Source organism: Bubalus bubalis, chromosome 6, assembly GCF_019923935.1.
Source record: "Bubalus bubalis isolate 160015118507 breed Murrah chromosome 6, NDDB_SH_1, whole genome shotgun sequence".
Taxonomy (NCBI): Eukaryota; Metazoa; Chordata; class Mammalia; order Artiodactyla; family Bovidae; genus Bubalus; species Bubalus bubalis.
Window position 1 is genome coordinate 46,851,737 of NC_059162.1, and position 23,526 is coordinate 46,875,262.

General features: G+C 35.7%; 1 protein-coding gene across 5 annotated transcripts in view; it reads right to left on the bottom strand.

Moving 5' to 3' along the window:
- The window catches only part of PTBP2 (polypyrimidine tract binding protein 2), an 85,486-nt gene that overhangs the window by 45,242 nt on the left and 16,718 nt on the right, over positions 1-23,526 (bottom strand). For all 5 annotated transcript variants that reach the window (XM_006044959.3, XM_006044958.3, XM_006044957.3 and 2 more), the window contains exon 3: positions 13,046-13,121. In XM_006044959.3, coding sequence (XP_006045021.1) covers positions 13,046-13,121 — 76 coding nt within the window. The remainder of the gene's footprint in view (positions 1-13,045; positions 13,122-23,526) is intronic.

The following is a 23,526-nucleotide window of genomic DNA, read 5'->3' on the forward strand; positions in this document are numbered from 1 at the left end:
TGTTCCATGTCCAGTTCTAACTGTTGCTTCTTGACCTGCATACAGATTTCTCAAGAGGCAGGTCAGGTGATCTGGTATTCCCAACTCTCTCAGAATTTTCCACAGTTTATTTTCTAGTGGCTTATATGTAGTTTTAACACAAAAAAGTCTCACCAAGATTCTGGGTTATTTGTTAAATCCATATGGGTCAAAGAGCCATGTGCCCTCTCATCTTATCAAATCTCTTTTCTCACAGCACCCCAATACTCATTTTCAGTTTCTTTAATTCCTAGTTCATTTGATACCTGTTTGGACCCCTCTGCTACTTCCCAGGTGGTGCAGTGGTAAAGAATCTGCCTGCCAATACAGGAGGTGCAAGAGACTGGGTTTGATCCCAGGGTCAGGATGATCCCCTGGAGTAGGAAATGGCAACCCATTCCAGTATTCTTGCCTGGAAAATTCTGTGGATAGAGGAGCTTGGCGGGCTACAGCCCATGGGGTCACAAAAGTTGGACATGACTGAGTGCACACAACAAGCAGGCATACACACACACACTGACCCCTCTGCTAATTCATTTACGTCTCAAAATGGTTACAGTGACACCCCCCCACACCCCCCCCCCCCACATACCTCCACCTGCTAACTCATTTACGTCTCAAAATGGTTAGAGTGCCCCCAAGTTGTTCTGGTCTCCATGTCCTTCCTATCCTTATTTGCTCATATAAACACTCCAGTAAAAGGTTTTTTATATGCCCATTATTTTAATCTCACTCATTGACCAATATTCTAATTGTATACTTCCAACTGTATATACCAACTTGAAGTGCAAAATCTCAAAAAAAACTACTTCCATCTATTCAGTGAAAATTATTTAACAAAACTTAAGTATACTCTCCTTATTTTCGTTTTCCAAGTCTTTCATATACAAGCACTTATAAAAAAGCACTAGTAACTTTGTTTATCAAATATGATAACTGAAAGGCAATGGAGTTTTAATCCTAAAAATGTTTGAAATTTATTTTCCCAAATAGTTTTATTTTTTTAATTAATTTAATTTTTATTGAAGGATAATTGCTTTACAGAATTTTGCTGTTTCCTGTCAAATCTGAACATGAATCAGCTATAGGTGAATACATATATGTCCCCTCCCTTTGTAACCTCCTTCCATCTCCCTCTGCATCCAACCCTTCTAGGTTGGTGCAGGGCCCATTTGAGTTTCCTAAGCCATACAGCAAATTCCCATTGGCTATCTATTTTACAATTGGTAGTGTAAGTTTCCATGTTAACTCTTTCCATACATCTCACCCTCCGCTCCCCTCTCCCCATGTCCGTAAGTTTATTCTCTATGTCTACTTCTCCACTTTTGCCCTGTACATAAATTCTTCAGTATCACTTTTCTAGATTCCGTATATATGCATTAGAATAAGATATTTATCTCTCTGTGACTTACTTTGTGCTGTATAATAGTTTCTAGGTTCATCCCACCTCATTAGAACTGACTCAAATGTGTTCCTTTTCATGGCCGAGTAATATTCCATTGTACCACAACAACTTTATCCATTCCTCTGTTGATGAACATCTAGGTTGCTTCCATGTTCTAGCTATTGTAAATAGTGCTGCAATCAACAATGGAATACATGTGTCTCTTTCAATTTTGGTTTCCTCATGATATATGCCTAGGAGTGGGATTATATGGTGCTTTTATTCCTAGTGTTTTAAGGAATCTCCATACCGTATTCCATAGTAGCTGTATCAATTTACATTCCCACAAACAGTGCAGGAGTGTTCCCTTTTCCCCACACCCTCTCCAGCATTTATTTTTTTGTAGATTTTTTGATTATGGCCATTCTGACTGGTGTGAGGTGATATCTCATTGTAGTTTTGATTTGCATTTCTCTAATAATGAGTGATGTTGAGCATCTTTTCAAGTGTTTGTTAGCCATCTGTATGTCTTCTTTGGAGAAATGTCTGTTTAGGTCTTTTTCCCACTTTGATTGGGTTGTTTGTTTCTCTGGTATTGAGTTGTATGACTAAAAGTTTTAGTTAGACTTCAAGGCAAAGCATAGTGTTACACAAGCTGCTAGCTTTAAAAAAACAATCTGAGCTAAGGAAAATGAATGATCATACTCATCTTTCTTATCTTTCCATCCCTACATGGGAAAATAAATTTCAAAGAACAGTTAACCAGAAATGTAGGTATATACTGATAGAGAATACTTTTTAGCTGTTAGTTAATTCCAACAGATGTCAAACAAAAAAAAAATCTTACTAGGTTTACTGTAAAACCTGCCTGTAACTCTATTTTTGAGTAGCTGCACAGCCTAGCTGCCAAATGTAAGTTATGCATGACTTGGAAAATAATAGAAGGCTAGGGGCTTCCCCAAGAAAAAGAAATGCAAAAAGGCAAAATGTTTATCTGAGGAGGCCTTACAAATAGCTGAGAAAAGAAGAGAAGTGAAAGGCAAAAGAGAAAAGGGAAGATTTACCTATGTAAATGCAGAGTACCAAAGAATAGCAAGGAGAAATAAGAAAGCCTTTTTAAGTGAACAATGCAAAGAAATAGAGGAAAACAGAAGGGGAAAGACTAGAGATCTCTGCAAGAAAATTAGAGATACCAAGGGAACATTTCATGGGAAGATGGGCACAATAAAGGACCTAACAGAAGCATAAGATATTAAGAGGAGATGGCAAGAATACACAGAAGAGCTATACAAAAAAGATTTTCATGACCCAGATAACCACGATGGTGGGATCACTCACCTAAAGCCAGACATCCTGGAGTGCGAAGTCAAGTGGGCCTTAGGAAGCATTACTACGAACAAAGCTAATGGAGGTGATAGAATTCCAGCTGAGCTATTTCACATCCTAAAAGATGATGCTGTGCAAGTGCTGCACTCAATGTGCCAACAAATTTAGAAAACTCAGCAGTGGCCACAAGACTAGAAAAGGTCAGTTTTCATTCCAATTCCAAAGAAAGGTAATGCCAAACAATGTTCAAACTACTGCACAATTGCACTCATTTCACATGCAAGCTAAGTAATGCTCAAAATTCTCCAAGCTAGGCTTCAATAGTACGTGGAACGTTCAAGTTGGATTTAGAAAACGTAAGAGGAACCAGGGATCAAACCGCCAACATTCTTTGGATCACAGAAAAAGCAAGAGAATGCTAGAAAAACATCTGCTTCACTGACTACACTAAAGGCTTTGGCTATGTGGATCACAACAAACTGTGGAAAATTCTTAAAGAGAATGGAATACCAGACTACCTTACCTGCCTCTGCAAACCCTGTATGCAGGTCAAGAAGCAACAGTTAGAACCAGACATGGAACAACGGACTGGTTCAAAATTGGGCCAAGGAGTATGTCAATGCTGTATACTGTCACCCTGTTTATTTAACTTATATGCAGAATACATCATGAGAAATGCGGACTGGATGGAGCACAAGCTGGAATAAAGACTGCAGGAAGAAATACCAATAACCTCAGATATGCAGATGACACCAACCATATGGCAGAAAATGAGGAGGAACAAAAGAGCCTCTTGATGGAGAGTGAAAAAGCTGGCTTAAAACTCAACATTCAAAATCAAAGATCATGGCATCCGGTCCTATCACTTCATGGCAAATAAATGGGGCAACAATGAAAACAGTGATAGACTTTATCTTTTTGGGCTCCAACATCAATGCAGATGGTGCCTGGAGCAATGAAATTAAAAGATGCTTGCTCCTTGGAAGAAAAGCAATGACAAGCTTAGTGTATTAAAAAGTAGAGATGTTACTTTGCTGACAAAGGTCGGTATCGTCAAGGCTATGGATGTTTTTCCAGGAGTCATGTACAGATATGAGAGTTGGACCATAAAGAAGGCTGAGCACCAAAGAATTCATGCTTTTGAATTGTGATGTTGGAAAAGGCTCCTGAGAGTCCCTTGGACTGCAAGGAGATAAAACCAGTCAATGCTAAAGGAAATCAATCCTGAATATTCACTGGAAGGACTGATTCTGAAGCTCCAGTACTATGGCTTCAGAATCAGTCCTTCCAATGAATATTCCTGATGCGAGGAGCCAACTTATTAGAAAAGACCCTAATGCTGGGAAAGGAGAAGGGGATGACAGAGGATGAGATGCTTGGATGATATCACCAACTCAACGGGCATGAGTTTGAGCAAACTCTGCAAGTCGGTGAAGGACAGGGAAGCCTGGCGTGCTGCAAACAGTCGGACGTGACTGAGCAACTGGCCAACAAAGGGGATTCCCAGGTGGCTCAGTTGTAAAGAATCCACCTGCCAATACAGGAGAAAATGTGGGTTCAACCCTGGGTCAGGAAGATACCCTGGAGGAGCAAATGGCAACCCACTCCAGTATTCTTGCCTGTAGAATCCCAAGGACAGAAGAGCCTGGCAGGCTACATTCCACGGGGTCACAAATAGTCAGACATGACTGACGACTGACCGACTAAGCATGCGGACTATATTAGAGGAAGGCTCTCATCACCTCTATGCAGGAGGACATGTTGTTAGGACCCTCATAGAGATTCAACCTGAAACAACATGCTGGAATATTTTCAAAACATTACAATAAAATAAAATGACATCATATCAAAAACGTCTGTATATAAAAGTTAAAACAGACATATCTCAAACGGTTCTGAGTAACATGTAACAGAATCTGTAAAATGATTCACATAATGAAATAAAAAGTCATACTTTCAGCAATAATAAATCCTGATGCTACAGATTAACTGCAGCACTGGCAGAAATATACCTAACTTAAAGAGGTATCTCATTTCTGTACCTATATAAAATGGACTCAAGAAAGACCCTATCTTACCACTGTCAAGCCTCCTCCCCACTTTCAAATAATTACACATTCCTTCCAATAAAATCCAATTCCAATCCATTAGAGCTGTGTCTTTGAAAAGGAACTAGTTTAATACAAAATAGTTTTGAGTAAGATCATTTCCCCAAGACTAAGTTTCTAATAACATTAACTTCCCCCACTTACAAAATTCTTTTTTTCTTTGACAGAAATACAGCTATAGAGGAAGACAGTCTAGACAGGGAAAGGCTGCTGAGACATGCTATTGGAAACAAGAATTCTATATAGTAAAGTCAATTACAACAGACATGGAAAAAGCTGGAACATAAAAATGAAATACTATTTTGCATCTGCAATCATAAAAATGTCCTAGTAATATTTGTCTGTAAAGTCTGTTTTTTAGACATTTGGATGACAACTGTGTATTTTTCCAGCTAAGTACAGCTACTGGTTTTCAAAGGTCTTAATGATTCAAATTGGCATCTGTCTGCATATACACAGACCCTACCCTCATCTATGTTAGGAAAAACACAGAAATTTTAAAACTCGATGTTTCCTCTGTTCAGAAAAGGTAAAATAAACTGCATCCATGTAAATTTCTTCTGTTAAAAACAGGCTTTAAGAAACTCTATTCCATCATGACAAAAAGACTTGATTCATTCTTTAGTCATAAAGTATTGTTATTCTAAACATACTTTAAAAAAAGGAAGACAATTAACAGATTGTTCTTTCTTTTCAACAAAATCAAATCACTTTCTCTACTTTGTTCCTTTTGTTAATGGAACTACTGTACTATCCATTACCCAGTGATTCCAGGCCAAAACTCTTAATACTTCTATCAAAGTCTACTTCCCAACTCAGAAATTCTTCTAATTTCTTGATACATCATTTTCTCCATATTCTACTTCTCAGACTCTAAAATTAAGGACACTGATATCTCCAATTTGCCTCTGCCTTCTAAAAAAAAAACAAAAAACCACACACCAAACAGAACAAAAATCCTTTCTAAAGTGTAAATCTTTTCTAAAAAAGTTCAGTCTCCTTAGTATAACACATGCAACTTTTTGTTAAATTTCTTCTTGGATATTTTTTCTTTCTAAAGTTTCCATAAATGGATTTTTTAAAAGTTCATTGTCCAAAAATCTGCTAAGACTATCAGAAAAAACTATCTTTGTATGTTGAACTGTATCCTGTATCTGTTCTAAAAAATCACCTGGATTCCTTTGAGTTTTCTATTTTAAAAATCATGTTGACTGCGAATAAGACAGTTTTACTTCTTCCCTTCTAAACTTTATGCTTTTTATTTATTTTACTTGCCTTAAAGAAAGTAAAAGCTAGAAATATTCAGGGAAGACACATCCTTACTTCATTCCTAATTTTAAGAAGAAAATATTCAGTGTTCCATTATCACGAATGAAATCTGTTGTAGGCTCTTAGTAGATCCCTCTGTGTATCCTGCAGAAGGTCCCTTTTCTTGTTAGCTTTCTGAGAACTTTTTATCATGAGTAGATGCTGTATTTTTTGCCAAATGCTTTTTCTGCTTCTATTAACTGGATGATTTTTTTCCCTCTATTATTCTATTACTGTGATTATGTAGAGTTCATTTGCCACTGATAAACCCTACAATCAAGGGGTAAATTTCAATTAGTCATCACGAATTATCTTTTACATACTGCTGAATGTGATTTGCTAATATCTTGTGAAGAATGTCCACATTTATGTAAATGAAAAGTATTAGTGTGAAATCTGTATTTCTTATATTATCTTTGTTAGATTTTTTTTTTCAGTAGCTTCATAAAGTGAATTAAGGAGCATTCTTCTCTTTGTCTAAAAGGTTAAAAGATGGCTATTATTTCTTTCTTTGACATTTCATACAATTCAACAGTGAAATCACCTATACCCAAGTAAAACCACCTTCAGGAGAAAACCACTGACCAGTGAAATCACCTATGCCTGAGTAATCTTTGTGGAAAAATAACTTAGGGCTTTCCTGGTGGCTCAGACAGTAAAGAATCTGCCTTCAATGCAGGAAACCCAGGTTTGATCCCTGGGCTGGGAAGATCCCACAGAGAAGGGAACAGCTACCCACTACAGTATTCTTGCCTGTAGAATTCCAAGGACTGTGGAGCCTGGCAGGCTATAGTCCACAGGGTCACAAAGCAAAGACTCAGAGACAACTGAGTGACTAACACTTTAATTAAAAATTCAATTTTGATAATAGATATAAAGATAACCTATATCTATAATAATATATAAGAGGTAATCTACTATATCAGTTTTTTAAACTAGATTTGTAAGGGAATTTGTCTAGTTCATTTGTTGAATTTATTGGCATTACTGATGCCTACAATACTATCTATTAACATATAGAGAGGTAATCTAAAATATCGGTTTTTTAAACTAGATTTATAAAGGAAACTCTCTATTTCATTTGTTGAATTTATTGGCATTACTGATGCCTGTAATACTTATTTTCCTATAACAAGGATCTATAGATCACGGTATAGGATCTATAGTAATACCGCCACTTCCACTACTGCTACCAGTAATTTATGTTTTCTTTTTCTTAAATTGCAACCCACTCCAGTACTCTTGCCTGGAGAATCCCATGGACATAGGAGGCTGGTAGGCTGCAGTCCATGGTGTCACTAAGGGTCAGACACAACTGAGCGACTTCACTTTCACTTTTCACTTTCATGCACTGGAGAAGGAAATGGCACCCCACTCCATTACTCTTGCCTGGAGAATCCCATGGACACAGGAGCCTGGTAGGCTGAAGTCCATGGGGTTGTTAAGGGTGGGACATGACTGAGCGACTTCACTTTCACTTTTCTTTCTCGAAAGGAATTTTAAACCATTATTTTTTTTAATATTTTTAAGCTCATAGAGCCAACAAAGGTAGATAAGAGATAAGTATCTAATATAGGTACAAAACTATTTCCCACCATGCACTTCTTGGAGGTGATGTGGGGAATATTTCTATATTTTCTTCTATATTCCAAGGAAATACAATTTTGTTATGTTTTCACTTTCACTAAGTCAGAAATATCCTATGAATCATGTGCTGTATAGAATTATGGAAATTTCTAAATATTTGGTAATTTGCTAGATTTCTTACTGTTTTTTATTTCTAGTTAAATCCCAGGATAATCAGACACAGCTTTCTATCATTTGAAATTTACTGTAAGTTATTTTAAAATCATGTTGAATATCCTATATTGGCTTTAAAAGTTATTCTGCAGTTACTGCATGTTTTATAAATTAAGTTAAGCCAAGCCGACAGCACTGTTCAAATCTTCTATGTATTTTTTAAGATTGATTTGTCTTATTGATTACTATGAACAATATTAAAATGCCCAGTTTTAAATTTAAAATTGTAGATTTCTCTGCTTTTTGTCATTTTTAAAATGTTCTTGAACTGTTATTACTAATATACAGATTAAGGAACGTTATGTTTTCCAATATATTGACCCTTTTGACACTAAAAAATATGTTTTTTTATATCAATACAACTGATACTGCTTGTCTTGAATTCTAATTCATCTGATGTCAATACAATTACACAAACTTTCCTGTGCTTACTATTTGCATGAAATCTTTTCCAACCTGTATCTCTGTATTTTAACCTGACTTCAGCAGTAGACAGTACAGTTAGGTAGTACTTTTTAATCCACTATGATTTTGTCTTTTAATTGAACTTTAGACCACTAATATTCAAAAAAAATATATAAGTCACATACTTTTAAGTTTCTAGTAACCGTATGGAGAAGTTAAAGAAAGTGAAATTAACTTTAATATATATTTTAACTCAATATATCTGAAATATTACTGTGAAAGTGAAGTGTTAGTAACTCAGTCATGTTTGACTCTTTGCAACCCCATGGACTATAGCCCACCAGGTTTCTCTCCTCTGTCCATGGAATTCTCCAGGCAAGAACACTGGATTGGTTTGCCATTTCCTTCTCCAGGGGATCTTGCCAACCCAGGGATCGAACCTGGGTCTCTTGCATTGCAGGCAGATTCTTTACAATCTGAGCCACCACATCAACATATAATCAGTAGTTTTAAAATTTTTTGAGATGTTTTACATCCTTATTTTTTCAGTACTACGTCTTTGAAGCACACACCCATTCACTTATCAATTAAGAGTAGTCACATTTTGCATGCTCTACAGCCTTATATAACCAATGGTTACTATGAGACTATGTTAGTTTAGCCAATTTACATTTAGAGATTTATGACTGGGTTTAACATCTAGCCATTAATTTTCTAACTGTCCAGTGTTTTGTTGTTCTTCTCTTGCAATATTTGACAGTATTCCATTTTAATTCCTCTATGCGTTTTTCATTTTAAACAGTGTCTCTGAGGTATGACTCACGTAAAATAAGCTTCATATAAAGCTACAATCGTCTGACAAGTTTTGACATGTTTACATCTATGAAACCTTCAGCATAAAAGAATATACATATCCATCATCTCCAAATTCCTTATGTCCTTTACAATCCCCCCCTCCCCCACCCCGCCCCATGCCCTTTGCTTTGTTGTTGTTTAGTTGCTAAGTTGGGTCTGACTCTCTTGCAACACCACAGACCGTAGCCCATCAGACTCCTCTGTCCATGGGATTTCCCAAGCAAGAATACTGGAGTAGGTTGCCACTTCATTCTCCAGGGGATCTTCTCAACCCAGGAATGGAACCCACACCTCCTGTATTGGCAGGTGGATTCTTTACCACTGAGCCACTAGGGAAGCTCATAGAACAATAGGTCACTCTATATGGCTGAGCAGCATTTCACTGTATTCATGAAATTCAATGCCAAAAGAGTCCTTCATTTACCCATTCACCACTGATGGACCCTTGGGTTGTTCTAGGCTTTAGATATTACAAATAAAACTACTATAAACATTTACATGCGTGATGAGTATATGCTATCATTTTTCTTGGGTTAAGTACCTAGGAAGAAACAAAGTTGGATCATACAGTAAATGTTTAACATTTTTAAGAAACTGCCAACTTGTTTTCCAAAATAGTTCTAAATTTTACATTCCCATCAACAGTATATGAGTGTTACAGTACCCTCACATCTTTTTCAACACTTAGTATGGTCATTCTTTAAAATATTAGCTGTTGTAGAGATAGGCAATGTTGTCTCACTTTAATTTTTATTCTGGATAAAAATCCTTTATCAACTGCATGCTTTGTAAAGATGTCTGCCACTTTATGGCTTGTCTTTTCATTCTCTTAACTGCATTTTGAATAATGTTAAGTTTTTAAAACTGATCAAATCCCATTTGTTCTCTCATAGACCATGCTTTTGGGGTCAAATTAACAACTAAACAAAACGTAGATCCAAGAAGTTTGCTGATGCTGTTGCTGTTGGCAGCATATGGATATCCTACTGTTATACAACTCTCTGCTGAAAAATCTATTTTTTCCCCTCTACTGAACTGCCTTTGTACTTTTGTCAAAAACCAGTTGTCCATAATTGTGTGGCTTTTTTCTTGGACTCTCTATTCTGTTCTACTCATCTATGTACCTTTATGTTAATATGATATTGTTTTGATTACTTTAGGGTTTACAATAACTTGAAAACAGGAGTCAGTCCTCCAAATTTGTACTAGCTTTTAACTATGCATCTTTGTTGAAGCTTCAATACGCTGGTCACCTGATGTCTAGAACCTACTGATTGGAAAAGATTCTGATGCTGGCAAGGACTGAGGGCAGAAGAAGGGGGCGACAAGAGGATGAGACAGTTGGATGGCATCACCGACTCAATGGACATGAGTTTGAGCAAACTCTGGGAGATGGTGAAGGACAGGGATGCCTGGAGTAATGCAGTCCACGGAGTCGCAAAGAGGCTGACATGACTTAGTGACTGAACAACAAAATGTTTCTTTTTTCTTATCCTACCTGGCATTTTTCTTCAGATTTTAGACATTTTCAGTTATTACTGCTTCAATTACATACATATTTGGCAACATTCTCTTTGTTCCCTCTCTGAAAACTCCAACGACACATACGTTAGACTGCCTGATCATCCAAAGACATACTTTTATTCTCTCTGGAAACTGAATAATTTCTGTCAATCTGTACTCAAGTTCACTAACCTTTCTTCAGTTGTCTCCAAACTTCTGTTAGTCTCAATCAGTGAATTTTCCATTCCAAATATGGTGTGAATATTGTATTTTTCAGTTACAGCATTTCTATATGCTTTCTTTATAGCTTTCTCAACACATTCTTCCATGTTCATTCTCTCAATATTTTCTTTTACAGCTTTAAAAATACTTATAGTCTCTGTCTGCAAATTCCAGTATTTAGGTCATTTTGAGGTCTATTCTTATTGAATGGTTCTTTACATGATTGTAACATCTGATGTAGGTAGGGTATTGTGGCTAATTGTGGGAAGACTGAATCATGTTGTCTCCCTTAGGGGATACTGTTTTATTTAGGCAGGCAATTAAATTACTGGTGAATTCTTCACGTCTTGTCAGACTGGACTATCACAGTCCCTTAGTCCTATGATTGTCACTTACTATTAGTATTAGTGTATGATCCTTTCTCTGAAAGCCTGAGCATTCTGCAGCCTAAACAGAATGTTTGAGGTAATCCACAAGACGTATAACATTCTAACTTCCCAGAACTCCAATGTCTCAGAGCACTGTACAATCTATGGAATCACCATTCTAACTCTCAGCCCCACAGTAGGTCATTCCTGACAGACCATGAGTGTGTTAACCTTCACATATGCAGTCCAGTCATTCTGGACTGCATTCAAAATTCTGATTTTGAATCCCTACACTGAATTCTGCCCTCTGACCTATGCCCAAACCCTTGGACAAATTACTTTTTCAGGATCCTCCTCCATAAATTCCAAATATCTCAGAAGCTCTGAATACCAATCTTACTCTCTTTAGCACAGTGAAACCTTCATGCTCTGCTTGGGTTCTACCTCCATGTGCTACAACAGTAGGGTACCTCAAAGGAGAAAAGCCAAACTATGAGGTTCATTTCACATGTTTCCTTTATCTCAAGGATCACCATCTTATACTATTTACTCATTAATTCCAGACAACAGCTGTCCTACATATTTCACTCTATTTTATAGTTTTTCATTTTGAGGGAAGATGGAAAGAAGGAAAGGCTGCTACCAGTAGTCTGTCACAGCCCTACGAATCAGTTTTTAAAACATTTCCATTATCCATCATTAAATGTAGTTTCAAAAAAACGAAACTGGTAGATATACAGACATCTGAGCCTGTTTGATCAATTATTTGCACATGGTACCCTGACTTCCAAAATCATGGCCTAGTAATTTTGCTTTGTAATTGTGACATGGAAAACTCAGTAATGACAATGTGAAGAAAAATTCATCTTATCATTATTATAACTATATTTGGAGAATACTTCATTGTAATTTGTATTTAACTTGCAGGGTCTGTGTGTGTGCAATGAGGTGTACATATACATGGGTGTGATTATCTAAAGAAAATCAAAATGCTTTCATTCCTTTACAATCTTTACATTGCCCAATTTGATTCCTCAAACAAGTAATTCAGGAAAGGGTTTAGTAAAAAGAAACCTTGGTTAAGGTAAATAACATAAAATGTACAGTTATAAAGCAAACTAATTCATTCATCATCAGATTCAAATTTGGTCCAGTGGCCAAAAATCTAAGATCTAAATATTGGTCCACATATTTACAGACAGACAATACAACCAACCAATTATTTCAAACATATAAAGTTTAAATACCCCGTGAAGATTAAACAAATCTTACATTTTCAAGTAAATAAAGGAAGTCAATTCAAAGAATTAAAATACTGTTACAGCAAAGAAACATACAGAAACCACATAAAAAAGACAACTATGCAACTGAATCTTGTACTTGGGGCTGTAGGATTTGTGGGACTGAGAAGAAACACTTACAGTAAAAATATTTTATGACAAAGAAACATGAAAGCTAAACACTTAAGTACAAAAGTGAGAGTGAGGAAACTTGTAATTCAAAGAAAAAAAAGGTTACATTTGTCATTAAAAAAAAAAAAAGCTATAAGATTTAATTACTTGACCACAAGACACCCACTTCAGTTTTTTTTCCCACTTGATACATATCTACTGTAGCAAAATTTCCTCTAAAATGTTTCAACACAAAGCATTTAAAAACAAAGGCTATTCTGGTAAAGCACACCGAACTTGTAACATTCTGCCCTGCAAAATGGCAAATAATGAGACTGTTAGGAGAGTAACACTTACCTGTAACCACCATGCTGGTCATGTTAGAGTTTGGACTACTGAGAACACTGCCTGAGAGTAGTTCGTCAGATCCTCTCTATAAAAACAAGAACAAATTAGCCTAAGACCCCTTAAAATTTAAAAATGTTAATCTGAAAGTCACTTTTCAAATAGTGTCACTGAAACATGTCAGGTGTTACACTACTGGGAATAAAAAAAAATTTAATTCCTGAAACAATAAGTTAACTCCACTCTCCTATCCATAACTTCCTTTCTCACAAAGCCAACAGTAGGTCCTTCCTTCCATTAACCCAAGTCCAAAAGGCAATAAACAAGAAAAATGACCAGGTTTCATAATTAAAAGCTTTGGAAAACTACATCAATTTTTTAATAAGCAAATACCAAAGCAGCTGAACTTTCTCACAGACACTCCAAATCCTTCAACCTCATATCCTTTACTCATCCAGATAACTTAGGTCTTCAGAAAATGAGAACTTCACACTAATGATCTGGACAACTCATCTTCATAATCATTGAAATTAAATAGGTATATGTTTCAATGGCTAGAACACTGTAAGCAAAGGCAAAATCTATGGAATGAGAAATTTCTTTCTGCCAATATAAGAAGAGACAATCATGTTTTCAAATCCTTTACACATGCATCGTATGTTCATATGTTCTTAGAACTACACAATTTGTTCAAACCAAGCAATGTCGTTTCAGCTGTTTTTAAGTGTACGTACGTAATGTGCGTACTTACAAAAGTACATATGAGCACACTAATATTTAAAATAGCTAAATCAACTGTTTTGCCTATTTGAATATGTGTATACTTACATACATTGGTAAGCAATATTTAAAATAACTAAATCAATACTCGCTGATTTAGACAAACAGTACAAAGTTGAATGCAACCACCAAAACGGGAAAAAAAATATACAAAGGAGATAATTTATCAGAGCATTTCAGAAAGTCCAAAACAATTCTAATTAACCATAAACTTCATGCTAATCAGTGTTAAACTCATTCTTTAATAAGCTGTATTACAATATAATGATAAATATTCATATGTCATTGTCCTCATTGTTTTAAAATCGAACTATTTATTAACATCAAGCTCAGAGAAATACAAGAAGAAAAATAAAAACAGTATCAAGTCACATTAATGCCACATTTACATCATCTTTAATTTTTTAATCAAGATATGGAAGATGCAGCATGGCACTGTTTTATAAGGACATGACATACAGAATTAGATACTTAAGAGATCCTTAAACCGTGGTCCTTAGAGCAATATAAAAAACCTGGAAATTTCCTTAGCAAAATACGTTCTCAGATCCCTTCTAGACCTACTGAAGAAAACAATGGAGACAGGATCCAACAACCTGAGTTCATTAACAAGCCCTCCAGGTGCTTCTAATGAATGCTAAAGTTTAAGAACTGCTAATAAACATTACTGGTTAACTATCAACAACAAAAATGTTTCCTAGTTTGTTTTCTTTTTAATTTTTGTAGAACACTGTTAAATTTAAAATAAAATTGAGAAGGAACAGATTTCTCATATACTCCCTGCCACCACACATGCACAGCCTCCTCCATTATCAGCATCCTCCACCAGACTGGTACATTTATTACCAAAGATTATTAATGCATCATAATCACCAAGTCCAGTTTAATACTTTAATTAAGGTTTAATACTGTACATTCAGTCAGTTTGGACAAATGTGTAGCAACATATATCCATCTTTTAACATTTTTTTTTAACATTATTTTTACTACCCCCAAAATCCTCTGTGCTCTGGCTATTATTCATCCAAACTCCTTCCAACCCCCTGAATTTTGTTGTCTCCATAGTTTTGCCTTTTTCAGAATACAGGTGGAATCTTACAGTATGCAGCATTCTGAATTGGCTTCTTCCATTTAGTAATCTGCATTTATGCTACCAGGTACCCCCATGCCTTTTCATCGCTTGAAAATTCATTTTGTTTTACTGCTGATAAATACCACATTGTTATGTACCACAGTTTACTAATCAGTTCACCTACTGAAGGACATCTTGATTGATTTCATGTTTTGGCAATTATGAATAAAGCTGCTGTTAAGATCCATGTGCAGGTTTCTGTGTATACGTAAGTTTTCAACACCTCTGAATAAATATCAAGAAGTTATGGGATCATATAGTACAAGTATGTTCAGCTTTGTAAAAACAGCTAATTTGTTTTCCAAAGTGGCTATATAATTCTGCATTCCCACCAGGAATCTATGAGATTTCCTGACACTCAATATCCTCCCCGGCCTTTACGGGTGCCAGTGTTTTGACTATTTGAAACAGTATTTTGGCTATTCTGATAGTGCAGCAGTATTTCACTGTTGTTTCCGTTTGCATTTACTTAATGACATATGATGTGGAGCATCTTTTCATGTGTGTATCTGCTATCTGTATATCTTCTTTGGTGAGGTGTCAAATTTTTTGGTCCACTTTCTAACCAGGTTGCTTTCTTACTGCTGAGTTTGAAAGTTCTGGGTATTTTAGATAACAGCCCTTTGCCCCGTGTATTATCTGCAAGTATTTTCTCCAAGTCTGTGGCTTGTCTTCTAGATATCTTTCACAGAGAAAAAAATTACTGATTTTAATCAAGTCCAGCTAATCATTTCTTTCTTGGGTTATGTCTTTGGTGTTGTACCTGAAAAGATACCTTTGTACCTAATTATCGAGATTTTTCTCCCACATTATTTTCTAAGAGTTTTATAGTTTAGCATTTTACATTTAGGTCTATGATCCACCTTGAGTTAATTTTTGTGAAAAGTTTAACGTCTGTCTCAATTCATTTTTTTGCACATGGATTTCAGTTGTTCCACTAGCACCTGTCAGAAAGACTATCTTTGCTCCACTGTTTTGCCTTTGCCTCTTTGTCAAAAATAGGTTTGACTATATTTATAGGGGGCTGTTTCTCTATTCTGTTTCTATTCTGTTTGCTCCACTGTTTTGCCTTTGCCTCTTTGTCAAAAATAGGTTTGACTATATTTATAGGGGGCTCTATGCTGGGCTCTCTATTCTGTTTCACGAAAACCACGCTGCCTTGATTACTGTAGCTTCATATTAAATCTTGAAGTTGAGTAGTATCAGTCCTCCAACTTTGTTATTCTCCTTCAATACTGTGTTGGCTATTCCGGAGTTCTTGCTTCTCCATTTAAACTTCACAATCAGTATGTTGATACCCATATAATAACTTGCTGGAATTTTGACTGGGATTGCACTGACTCTATAGATCATTTTGGGAAGAAGTGACATCCTGACAATATTGAGTATTTCTATACATGAATATGGACTTCCCAGGTGATGCAAGTGGTAAAGAATCCACCTGCCAATACAGGAGATGTAAGAGATGCAGGTTCAATCCCTGGATTGGGAAGATCCCCTGGAGAAGGAAATGGCAACCCACTCCAGTATTTCTCACTTGGAAGATTACACGGAGAGAGGAATCAACCTGCTAAACACCATGAGAGCACAAACACACACAATCAATAAAAATACAAAATAAATTTAACAATGACACACAAAAGAGGATCAATAAAATCAAGCTTTTGATTTTTCAAAAACAAGACAACAAAAGAGACAAAACAAAAAAAGATAGCTACTTATACCTCATTAATCCATGCACATAAGAATAAAAGCTCAGGGAAACAACTGAAAGCAACCAGATGAAAAAAACTTAGCTCAGTGAATAATCTCATGGAGCATAATGATACCATTTTCTTACAGTTGCAGGACTTTTATGAAAAATAAACTTCTAGGCTATTTATGCCACTATGTTCTTCACTTGCATTTTGTTACAGTGGCTTAGACTTTACACTAACATATACATATCCCTATCGCACAATTGCACTCATCTCACATGCTAGTAAAGTAATGCTCAAAATTCTCTAAGCCAGGTTTCAGCTATACGTGAACCATGAACTTCCAGATGTTCAAGCTGGTTTTAGAAAAGGCAGAGGAACGAGAGACCAAATTGCCAACATCTGCTGGATCATGGAAAAAGTAAGAGAGTTCCAGAAAAGCATCTATTTCTGCTTTATTGACTATGCCAAAGCCTCTGACTGTGTGGATCACAAGAAACTGTGGAAAGTTCTGAAAGAGATGGGATTACCAGACCACCTGACCTGTCTCTTGAGAAATTTGTATGCAGGTCAGGAAGCAACAGTTAGAACTGGACATGGAACAACAGACTGGTTCCAAATAGGAAAAGGAGTACATCAAGGCTGTATACTGTCACCCTGCTTCTTTAACTTCTATGCAGAGTACATCATGAGAAACACTGGGCTGGAAGAAGCACAAGCTGGAATCAAGATTGGCGGGAGAAATATCAATAACCTCAGATATGCAGATGACACCACCCTTATGGCAGAAAGTAAAGAAGAACTAAAAAGCCTCTTGATGAAGGTTAAAGAGAAGAGTGAAAAAGTTGGCTTAAAACTCAACTTTCAGAAAACGAAGATCTGGTCCCATCACTTCATGGGAAATAGATGGGTAAACAGTGGAAACAGTGTAAGACATTATTTTGGGGGGCTCCAAAATCACTGCAGATGGTGACTGCAGCCCTGAAATTAAAAAACGCTTACTCCTTGGAAGACAAGTTATGACCAACCTAGATAGCATATCAAAAGCAGAGACATTACTTTGCCAACAAAGGTCCGTCTAGTCAAGGCTATGGTTTTTCCTGTGGTCATGTATGATGTGAGAGTTGGACTGTGAAGAAAGCTGAGTGCCGAAGAACTGATGCTTTTGAACTGTGGTGTTGGAGAAGACTCTTGAGAGTCCCTTGGACTGCAAGGAGATCCAACCAGTCCATTCTGAAGGAGATCAGCCCTGGGTGTTCTTTGGAAGGAATGATGCTAAAGCTGAAACTCCAGTACTTTGGCCACCTCATGTGAAGAGTTGACTCATTGGAAAAGACTCATGCTGGGAGGGATTGAGGGCAGGAGGAGAAGGGGACGACAGAGGATGAGATGGCTGGATGGCATCACCAACTCGATGGACTTGAGTCTGAGTGAACTCCGGGAGTTGGTGATGGACAGGGAGGCCTGGCGTGCTGCAATTCATGGGGTCGCAAAGATACGGACACGACTGAGTGACTGAACTGAACTGAACTGATACATACCCCTGTAATATGGGAAATAGAAAAAAAAGACACTGCATATTTCAACTGACTAGCTCTATATAAGCAAAAAGAAATAAAACTGGATCCCCACCTAATACAGTGTAGTAACTAAAATATTTTTTGATGAATTAGAGACAAACAGAATAGGTAAGACTTTAAAATTTTTCAGAAAAAAATATCTTTTTATCTATGAGTGTAAGTCACAAAAGTGGATCACATACTATGTAATGAATACCTCAATAAGTTTAAAAAATAAGAAATTGTACAGATCGTAATATTTGATCAAACATGATATTTTAATGAAAGTAAGAGAAAAGAAAAACAGAACAAAATCTAATTGTTATAGTTTATTCAGATAAGATTTTGGAACAGTTTTTAAAAATTTGAGCCAAAAAATTACTCTAAACCTCACAGAGTAATAAGAAACTTTAAAAGACAAGTTACTCATAAATTAAGCAGCAAGAGATTAATTTTCAGTACATGAAATGAAAATTACCCTTAATCTTGATCACAGTTAAAAAAAAAAAAGGAAAAGAAAAAAAATTAATACTAGACATATATGCCATCTCACTTCTCAGACTAGCAATATCCCAAGCATTTCAATATGCTGGGCAGGCTATGGGGAACTGAGGAACCTGCATTCTAACCAGCAGTATAAAGAAATGAGAAGATTTTCCATATATAGCCATGGAGTGATTTCCAGGGTATATTTACCTTCTAGGATATGTTTTTCATTATGTTAAAAAGTCAAGATATTAAACCCTGTGTATTCTGTGCTATCTTTTCTCTAAGATGCTAGGAGGGAGCATGCAGAAAAAACTCACATTTGCTTCTATTAAATAAAAGAATAAACCAAAAATTAATGAAAGTAGAAACCCTTTGTAAGGGAATACAATAAGCAAAGTAGAAGGAACAGGACTAGAAGACATCTATGAATGTAGCTTGTTTTGCAACTCTGGAAAATTTATTCAAAGTGAAAAACTATTCCCTAAAAATGAAAATCAAAATGTAACAAACAAATCTAACTATCAGGGTGATGGCAGAACCACACACAAACTTATTTCAATAAACTTTCAAAAATCCTGTAATTGTATTGGTCTAACCAAAAAATTCGTTTTTAAGTAAAAATAAAAGACACGTTTTTCATTTTTACCAAGAACTTTACTGAACACATTCACTGTTTTGTTCCACTATTTTCTGCCATTTTTCAGGCATAACTTCATAATTCTATCATCTAAAAACTTGTTTTGAGTAAAGAACTGTTCCAGGTGCTTTTTACAGTCTTCTAGGGAATTGAAATCTTTTCCATTAGGTGAATTTTGTAAAGACCAAAATAAATGGAAATCGAAAGGTGCAATATCTGGTGAATACAGCTGATGAATCAGAACTTCCCAGATAAGTTGTAATAGTTTTTTTTTTTTTTTTTTGGCCTGGTCATCAAATAAACATGCGGTATTGCACTATCCTGATAGTAGATTATGCATTTTCTGTTGAATAAATCCACACACTTTTTATTGGGTGCTCCTTTCAGTTGGTCTAATTGGTAGCAATATTTATTGAAATTAATCATTTGGTTCCCCAGAGGGAGCTCTTATTAGAGAACTGCTTTCCAATCCCACCATATATACAACATCACTTTCTTTGGATGAAGACTGGTGTTTGGCTGGTGGTACTTCAACTCTCTTGTCCCACAATCTCTTCCATTCCACCTGATTGTACAGTATCCACTTTTCACTGCTTGTCACAGTTTGTTTTAAAAACAGAACGTTTTCACTATGTTCAAGTAGAAAACAGCATCAAGAAGGTTTTTTTCATTTATGTAGAACCCAGACATCAAAACAATTAACATAACCAAGCTGGTGCCAACGATTTTCAAGGCTTGATCTGACTATTTTGAGTATGTCAGCTATCTCCCACGTGGTGTAACATCAACTGTTCTCAATGAATGTCTCAATTTGATCACTATGGACTTCAACTGGTCTACCCAACCTTGAAGAATCATCCAGCAAAAAATCCCCAGCATGAATCCTTCAATTAACCACTTTTGACACATTTGACCAGTCACAGCACCTTCTCCATACACTACACAAGTCCTTTTTTGTGTTTCAGTTGCATTTTACCTTCCTTGAAATAATAAAGCACAATATGCCGAAAATGTTGCTTTCCCCTCCATCCTCAACTGTAAAATGGCCGCACAAAAATTCACCAATTTTAATGTTTTTTAAATGCATGCTGATATGACAGCTGTCACAATACAATCTAACAAAATTGTTTCAAGTGAACAAAGTTAAAAAAAAAACAACTACCAAAATTGTTTCGACTGAAGTTAATACAAAGATAACTAAGCAATACTAGAGTCATCTTATGGAAAAAAACAAATGAACCTGTTGGCAAACCCAATACTATACATTTTTCATGAAATACACTTTGAGGACAAAAATAATTGCAAAACAAATCTTAAAATTATATTACAAAAAATATACTACAATGTTAGCAGTGATGTTGCTTTTTAAAGAAATATATATGCAATTATGTTAACATTAGCAAGAATTTTCAACCTACAAGAGATACCAACAAAAAAATTGGAAAAGGAAAAATAGTAAAATTATGTACGAATTGGAAATGAACACAGATATATATGTCTTATTTTATTAGCTTTGTCAAGTGAAAAAATTTGGAAACAATAACAAACCTAAAAGACATTGGCACCTTTGCACCCACATTATTATTGTCTCTAAGGACCAGGTCCCACTAAAGGACCCATGATTTCCAGCTAACAAAAATTTTGGAGAAAAAATTATACTTTAGGTATATAGTAAAACTAGTGATATTATGAGCTGCTGATGGCCCAAGATGAGAAAATTCAAACATTTTTAAAGAAATGATCACTGCAATAAGACTAAATGTAAAAATCTTTGCCTTCACAATAACACTTTCATCAACAATAAAGAATTCACGTTGTACTGGAGTTTAGGCTAGAGTTAGCTCATAAGGAAAATTTTTAGCAAAAATCTCTCCTGTTTTTCCTTTAATAAGGGTGTTTTGGTATAACCAAATATTTGAGAGGAAAAGTTCTTCTGGATAGAAAAATACTAAGTAACATATGCAGGAGAAGAGTATCACCACTTTTGCAATACCCAGTGGAATTATGCAATTATTAGCTACTAAAACCCACTAGTACAGACAGATAATGGAGCACTCTATACTGGATGCATCAAGCAGAGAACACCTGAACCTACTAATAAATATCAACATCACAAAAAGATAACTAGGCATGTTCCTTCTAGGGTGATACATTAGAAATTACACTGTACATTTACAAAGTATTCTTGCTGAAAATTAAACTTGAATCTGATCAAGTCTTATTACCTAACTACAAGTACACAAGAGATAAAGGATATGAGAAACAGAAAAAAATGACAACATAGAGGTAAAATCAGCAAAAGCATAATTTTCAATAAATTGTACAGAACAGATGACCCAGTTTCTCTAAAAGAAAATTAATAAAGGGGGAGAGAGAAAAAAAAAAACTGTCCTATTAATAGACTTGCTTGTATGCATGCTATGTCGCTTCAGTTGTGTCTGACTCTTTTCCACCCTATGAATTGTAGCCCGCCAGGCTCCTCTGTCCATGAGGATTCTCCAAGCAAGAATACTGGAGTGGGTTGTCATGCCCCTCCAGCAGGGATACAGACCGTAAAGTACGAAATCAGTAAGCTGACTTTCCTTGATCCCTGATTTAAAAAGAAAATACACAAGATTTCTTTAAAGTGATCAGGAAATTCTGATTACTACTGTTGGAGATTACATGGCATTGGGAAATTATTTTAGGGACTTCCCTAGTTGTAACAGTGGATAAGACTCCACCTGCTAATGTAGGGCACACGGGTTTGATCCCTGGTCCGGGAAGATTCCACATGCAGAAGAGGAACTGAGTTTATGCGCCAGAACAACTGAGCCCATTATAGAGTCCCTGCTCCACAACGAGAGGCCACCACAATGAGAAGCCCGCGCACCGCAACTAGAGAAAGCCTAAGATAGCAACGAAAACCCAGCGTAACAAAAAAAAAGTAACTTAAAAAAATTATTTTAGTGGTGGGGTGGGATGGGCAAAGTAAGTGAAAATTAAGTGATACAAACTTTCAGTTATAAGTAAGTTACTGGGATGTAATGCACAGCATGGGGAATGTAATAATATTGTAATAATTTTATATGGTCACAAATGGCTACTAGATTTACAGTGACCAATTTGTAATATGTATAAATGTTGAATCATTATGTTGTACTCCTAAATCATAATACAGTATGTCAACTACACTTAAACAACAACAAAAAAATTCTTTAAAATTTTATTATGTATAAAAATATCTTCAAGAGACTGTATCTGTTAGAGATACACATTGAAATATTTAGGAATGATATAAAATTATCGCTAAGATTTGCTTTAATATTCTTCCAAAGGAAGGCAAAGAAGTGTACTATTATACCATTCACCCCAACTTTTTACATTTTGAAGCTTTCACAAAACTTAAAAAAGTGAAAAAGGTAAAAGACACTGATGGAAGAAATTGAAGAAGATGCAAATGGAAAGATATTCTTTCTATTTATGCTCACGGATGCTCATGGATTGGAAGTATACTGTTAAAATGCCCATACAACTCAGAGCAATCTACAGATTCAATGCAATCATCAAAATTCCAATGACATTTTTCATAAAATAGAAAAAAAAAAATCCTAAAGTCTATACGAAACAACAAAAAATCCTTAAGAACCAAAGCAATCTTGAGAAAGAACGAAAGTGGAGGCAGCACACCTCTTGGTCTTAAACTGTAATATAAAGAGTAACTCAAAACAGTACAATATCGGCATAAAAGCAGACTATTATAGATTAATTGTACTGAGTTCAGAAATAATCCATGGTCAATCCGTTTACACAGAAGGAGCCAACATACACAGTGGAGAAAAACAGTCTCTTCAAAATGATGCTGAGAAACCTGGACAGTCTCATGCAGAAGAAAGAAACTGGACCACCATCTTTCATCACACATAAAAGTTAACTCAAAATATATTAAAAATTTGAACATAAGGGCTGAAACTATAAAACTCCCAGAAGAAAACATAAGTAGTAAGCTCCTTGAAATCAATCTTAGCAGTGACTTTTTGGATTTGACACCAAAAGCAAAGGCAACAAAAGCAAAAGTAATTAGGACTATGTCAAACTTTAGCTTCTGTAGGGTGAAGAAAACCATCAACAAGATGGATGGAAGGAAAAATCTGCATATCATACATGAAATGTCAATATCAAAAATATATAAGAAACTCATAGAACTCAGAAAAAATAAA